This window comes from Hibiscus syriacus, unplaced genomic scaffold, assembly GCF_006381635.1.
Source record: "Hibiscus syriacus cultivar Baekdansim isolate YM2019G1 unplaced genomic scaffold, ASM638163v2 tig00015395_pilon, whole genome shotgun sequence".
Taxonomy (NCBI): domain Eukaryota; kingdom Viridiplantae; phylum Streptophyta; class Magnoliopsida; order Malvales; family Malvaceae; genus Hibiscus; species Hibiscus syriacus.
In genome coordinates this window covers 52,501-58,389 of record NW_024062360.1, presented here as the reverse complement: position 1 = coordinate 58,389, position 5,889 = coordinate 52,501, and the positions used below count along the sequence as shown (strand labels likewise).

The following is a 5,889-nucleotide window of genomic DNA, read 5'->3' as shown; positions in this document are numbered from 1 at the left end:
ATTTCAAGGGGATTAATTCTCTATCTAATAGCTTAATCCAATAATCAATCGAATAAGCTTAAAAAAAAAATCTTACCTTATAGCTATGGTGGTGCACGTTTTGGGTCTGGAAGAAACTGAAAATTTCTGTTTTTCTTCAATTAAAACATAATACGCTTGGCTTAATCTAATATAAATGAATTTAAAATTCATTTAATATGAAATTATCATTTTACCCTTAATGAAATATGATAATTTCAACTTGCCATTGCATTATCATCCCTTTTAATAATCCAAAGTCAAATATGAACAAATAAAAATCCACTTTTCACCTTTTCCCTTGCTAATTTTCAAATACTGCAATTTAGTCACTAATTTTTCCAATTTCAACTAAATATGTAAAGTCGACTTCAATTCCACTGATCCACATTAAATTTCACTACTCTAAAATTTGGAAATAATATTTTCAACCTTTATCTATCATCCTTCAAATTTTTATAAAATTTTGGTTTGATTCGATTATCCGATTTTCTTTCGGACTTTACTGATTTATAGTTTTTAACACAAATTTTGGATCAAAATTCCGATTCCCATGAAAACATCATTCTTGAGGTTGAACTATTCATTTACGGGGTCAAAATACCTAACTTTTAAAAATTACCCTTTTGGTCCCTAAGCTTTTCCAACTTTCTACTTTGGCTACTAAACTTTCAAAATTTATATTTTGGTCACTAATCAATATTTGGGGTATTACACAGGTAAGAACTTCTGATAACTGTTAACGAAAAGTGGCTTGATTGAATGCATTTAAATAGTAGGGTGACCCGATTGATAAAAATTCAAAAATGGTGGTCGAAATGAAAAGATGCTATAGTTAGATGGTCATTGGTATAGTGACCAAAACTTTCAGAATTTCTACTTTGTCTTCTAAACTTTTAAAATTTATGTTTTGGTCAGTAACCAATATTTGGGTATTACACACGTAAACACTTCCCATAACTATTAATAGCAAGTGGCTTGATCGAATGCTTTTAAATAGTAGGGTGACCCGATTGACAAAAATTCAAAAATGGTGGTCGAAATGAAAAGATGCTATAATTAGATGGTCACTGGTATAATTTACCCTATTTTTAAGTATAAACTTAAGAGAATGTGTCTGATACCAATTTGAAAGAAAAACTCTTTATGTGTCAGCTTAAGAGAAAGTGTTTAATTCAAGTGTCAAATATATTTAAACAATTATTAAAATTTCCCATCGATTTTTGAAATTAAGGATGGAAGGCAAACACAAAAATATTCTTAACCTCTTTATATTATCTGAAAGAAAGAAAAACATAGCAGAGCAGCCGAAGCTTATCCTTTTGGCGGCGCCCGTTTGAACGAACACATTGCAGTTTGGTTTTGAAGCAACCAAAATCTCATTTTTATTCATGGCAGTCTCCAATTCTGTTCTACCCATCGTCCCTTTTAGTATCTATTCATCTTCATCTCCTGTAAAAAACCATCACCAAAGCAGCTTAATTCTGAATCAGCTCAGCTCATTTAGAGGGTTGGCTATCAACTGTTCAGCTTCTTCTGATATGGGTGCCTCCTCACTCCCAGACCCCATGAACTTGAGGTATTTTCCAGCTGTATAGTGGTCTTATTTCCTTTTTGGTTATGTCTTTTTAATGTTTGTGAAAATGCCTATCAAGTGTTGAGACTTCGTTTAGGGCTTTGAATTTTGATGTTATTGTTAGTAGGAGCGAGCAAATCTCGATTTGACTTGGAAAATCGATTTTTTAACTCGATGTCACAAAATTCGAATTGAACAATTTTATAATCCATACTCAAAAATTTTAAATTCTGAGTTGAGTTATAAATTAAAAATCAAATAACTCAAAATTTTTAATAATTAATAGATTGATTTTCAAGTCTAAGTCGAGTATCTCAATTCTACATTTTATATGCATATTATATATAAAAAAATATGAACGAAATATATATGTATATTATATATGGTTATAGAAAACCATTTAATTATAATCAAATAGTAATATAATATTATAAATATTTATAATTAAATTTAAACAGAAACTCGAATAATTCGACTTAAATTTCGTAAACTCGATTCGACTTGAAATAAAATTTTAGTTATAAAATAAGAGTCAACTCGAATAATTCAAAATTTTTTAACTTAACTAGATTGAATATTCACCCCTAACTAATTGTTAGAATTTACTGTAATCTTCAATATATGTTTGTAATTCTGGTATTGTTTTGATAGCAAGTGGGCAACTTCTATGAGGATGAAAATTTCAAAGCCTTCACTTCTGTGTTTATCAGTAGTTACTGGAGAGTGGAGACTATTTTTATGCACTGTGAAAATGGTTTTACTCTTCAGCTAACATCTGTCAGTTTCATCCAAATACGTTTTTCAGTTACTATGAGTCATGTAAAAACAGATGATGAAATATGGTTGCAAGGGAAACTAACATTTAGGCTTTGCTTGGCTTAATGGGAAAATGGAAGGATGAAGAGAGGGAGTGAAACAGTGGCAAGAAAATAGTTTGGGTGTGCTTGGTAGAAAAGAGATGTGAGAGGAAAGAAAACGAGTGGATATCATTTTACAGCCACGTGTAAAAACAAGTCATTTTAGTTTAAGGGGAAAAGAGGAGGTAGAATGTGGTAGAGATATAAATTAGTTCAAAATTATGTTGTTTTCAAAAGCTTTATTTATTTCCTCTAATTTTTCAGTTCTACCAAGCAATGAATGGAACTTTTCCATCTTCTCTACCAAGCACCCCTTTGAAACTTTCCACTTTTTCACCGTTTAATTTTCCATCCTTCCAATTTTTAACTTAGCGAATAGATATTAATCTTGAACTATACGTAAAGCTGGTTGCTTTCGTGTGATGTTGTTTTAAGAACCTCCTTCTATTTAATACTTTGTGACATTGATTTTCTCCTTAGGCGAATCTTTTGTCTAATGAATCAAAATTTTCAGCCACTCCTTGTCTTTTTCTTTTTCCTTTTGTTTTCAGTATGTCAAGGATGATATGAATTATGATAGTCTTTCGTGCTTGAGAGTTGAATATCTTATTGCTATTTTCAAAGTTACTGAATTGAAATTTTTGATCCATACATGTGCTAAAGTTTTTCGAACAATTAATTGGAGTCCTTTGCAGCCCTCCTAAGCACTTGGTTATATTGTTTTAACAGGCACAACCATATGTCATCTCTGGCTCCCTTTGGAGTGCAAATGAATGACAATCCATCTTACAAATGGCGAAGGGTTTTGCTTAAAGTAAGTGGAGAAGCATTAGCGGGAGATCACACTCAAAACATTGACCCAAAGGTTGTGACGTGAATAGTTGTTTTACTCTTTCTATTATTTATTTTCTTCACAATAATTGAAGTGTGAAGCTTGCTTGAATACAGATTACAATGGCTATAGCAAGGGAGGTTGCATCAGTGACTCGCCTGGGCATTGAGGCTAGTCTGAAGCATCTTCTTTCATTTATATGTTCCATGGCCATGGCCTTTTCTTTCTCCATTAGAATCCTCTTTTAGTGGTTGTATAGAGGACACAACATTCTTTCTGTTTCTTTAACCAATTTAATGCTTCTTTCAGGTTGCAATTGTGGTCGGTGGGGGTAATATTTTTCGTGGCTCCTCTTGGGCTGGGTGTAGTGGACTTGATCGTTCATCTGCCGATTACATCGGGTAAATATTTTATTTGATCCAATTTTAAGTGTTTTAGAAGTCTTTCTGGTTTTGAACAGAAATTGTGTTTCCTTAAAAGACAATTTATATTTTTTGCAGAAGATATTTATACCTAGCTACATTGTGGAAATCTTCTCTCTTATGTGTATTTTGTATGCCTTTTCTCCTTCTAGAATGCTAGCAACTGTAATGAATGCTATGTTTCTTCAAGCGACAATGGAGAGCATCGGCATCCCAACACGTGTCCAGACTGCATTTCGTATGTCAGAGGTTGCAGAACCATATATACGTAGAAGGGCCGTGAGGCATTTGGAGAAAGGGAGGGTCGTCATTTTTGCTGCTGGAACTGGTAATCCGTTCTTCACCACTGACACTGCCGCAGCGCTTCGCTGTGCAGAAAGTGAGTCATTTTTCCCTCCATCCGAATGCATACTAACAGATTAGGGGGAATACAGTATCCGGGGTTGGGGGCAAATTATCCGCTCCATTGTCACTTTTTAAGCATATTATATATAACCCTACCCCTAGGAATATAATTTTATTGTCTATTTGTTTTCCCAGTCAATGCAGAAGTTGTGTTGAAGGCCACAAATGTAGATGGGGTATACGATGATGATCCTAGGCGTAATCCAAATGCCCGGCTTCATGACACACTGACTTATCATGAGGTGACTTCAAAAGATCTCTCGGTGATGGACATGACTGCCATTACTCTGTGCCAAGAAAATAACATTCCCGGTTCGTTCAAACGTCTGTAATCTGTTTTTGAGTTAACCCAACAAGCAACAGCTGAAGGAAGTAGCTATTAACTTATCTGAAGTATCTTTCCGTCAATGCAGTTGTTGTCTTCAACTTAACAAAAGCGGGGAACATCGCAAAAGCAATTAAGGGGGAGAGTGTCGGTACATTGATCGGCGGAACATGGAATTCAACAGTGGCAACGGCATGAACAAGATACTTTGATGTTGTTGTAATTCATTGATGAAACATAAGCATAATGAGAGCTTTTCCAGGGTAAGTTTCCTGGAGATTACATATGAGGAACTGAAGCAAGAAATCAAATGCACTCTTTTGACTGATGAAATGCTGGTTTCTGCACAAAAATATGTGGATCGCCGACACTTTTGAAAATTGTAGCCATCTTAATCAAACAGTTAATTATTGAATGATTTCTATATCAATCTACTTTGTTGTAGAAGAATATGTTTTGATTAGGATTACTTCACAGTGCATTCACAGAAACCCATGCCCTATCGTATGCATTATTAATGCTTTATAGGGTAACATTAACATGAAACTATTCGATTTTCTCAAATTGTAAAATTCAATCCAACTTAACTCGAAAAATCAAATAACTTAATTTGATTAACTCAACTTTCTTCGGAGCAAATCAAGTTTTAGATCTCCAATCACAAAAGTTTTAGATCTCCAAGATGTAATTACTCAAATTCAAGTCCTATAAGAAGAATAATATTCGTTTTCATCACTAAGATTAATTGATGAGTTCTAATATACAAACACATTAAAACCTAAGTTTTATACACGATTTGATATTTTTAAATTTAATGTTTAAATTAATAATTTTCCAAATTTTTATTTTTTGAAGGTCACTTTTCTAGTTTGTAAACATCTTAATAACCATTGAGACCATAATACATGACATAAATAACATCTCAATAATCGATGAGAGTGTAATACATGGCTGACACAAGTACAATAAATGTCTTTCATGAACCAAGCATAATCTTAAGAAATCAATTCAACTTTAGTTGATAATTGGGTTTGTTTCTAACAAAAGCTTAACTCACGGATTATATTTGAAGCGCCAGCTTGGTGCAGCTTTTAAAAAGTAATTTTCAAAAGTGTTAGAGAAATTAACTTTTAAAATTATTGTATAAAAGTGTAGTTTAAAATTTAATTATTTAAAATTATTGTTAAAAATGAGTTTCAAAAGATAAAATATATATTCTTATAAATTAAAAATATAGCGTTTAAATTATATTTATACTTATTAATATTATGACATGTAAAATATATCAACTTAATCTATAATAAAAATTAAAATAAAATATTTTAAGATAACTCATTAATAATATTTTTATATATGAAATATTTTATTAGGAAAAAATATATTATCAATATTTTTTAACATTTGGAGATAAAATTATTATGAAATAATAATTTAAATATTTGTTTTGACAAAAA

At 31.9% G+C, this 5,889-nt stretch overlaps 1 protein-coding gene across 3 annotated transcripts in view; it reads left to right on the top strand.

Moving 5' to 3' along the window:
* The first annotated feature begins 1,292 nt into the window (after window positions 1–1,292).
* The window catches only part of LOC120207786 (uridylate kinase-like), an 11,080-nt gene continuing 6,483 nt past the window's right edge, over window positions 1,293–5,889 (top strand). For 2 of the 3 annotated variants that reach the window (XR_005524240.1, XM_039207203.1), the window contains exons 1-5: window positions 1,293–1,597; window positions 3,181–3,316; window positions 3,400–3,453; window positions 3,593–3,684; window positions 3,858–4,002. Coding sequence is in view for 2 of the 3 variants with exons in the window: in XM_039207203.1 (XP_039063134.1) it covers window positions 1,410–1,597; window positions 3,181–3,316; window positions 3,400–3,453; window positions 3,593–3,684; window positions 3,858–4,002 (615 nt within the window). In the remaining variant the exon portion in view is untranslated. Of the gene's footprint in view, window positions 1,598–3,180; window positions 3,317–3,399; window positions 3,454–3,592; window positions 3,685–3,857; window positions 4,085–4,245; window positions 4,423–4,523; window positions 4,866–5,889 lie in introns of those variants that run through there. The other variant, XM_039207201.1, reaches the window with a different exon arrangement.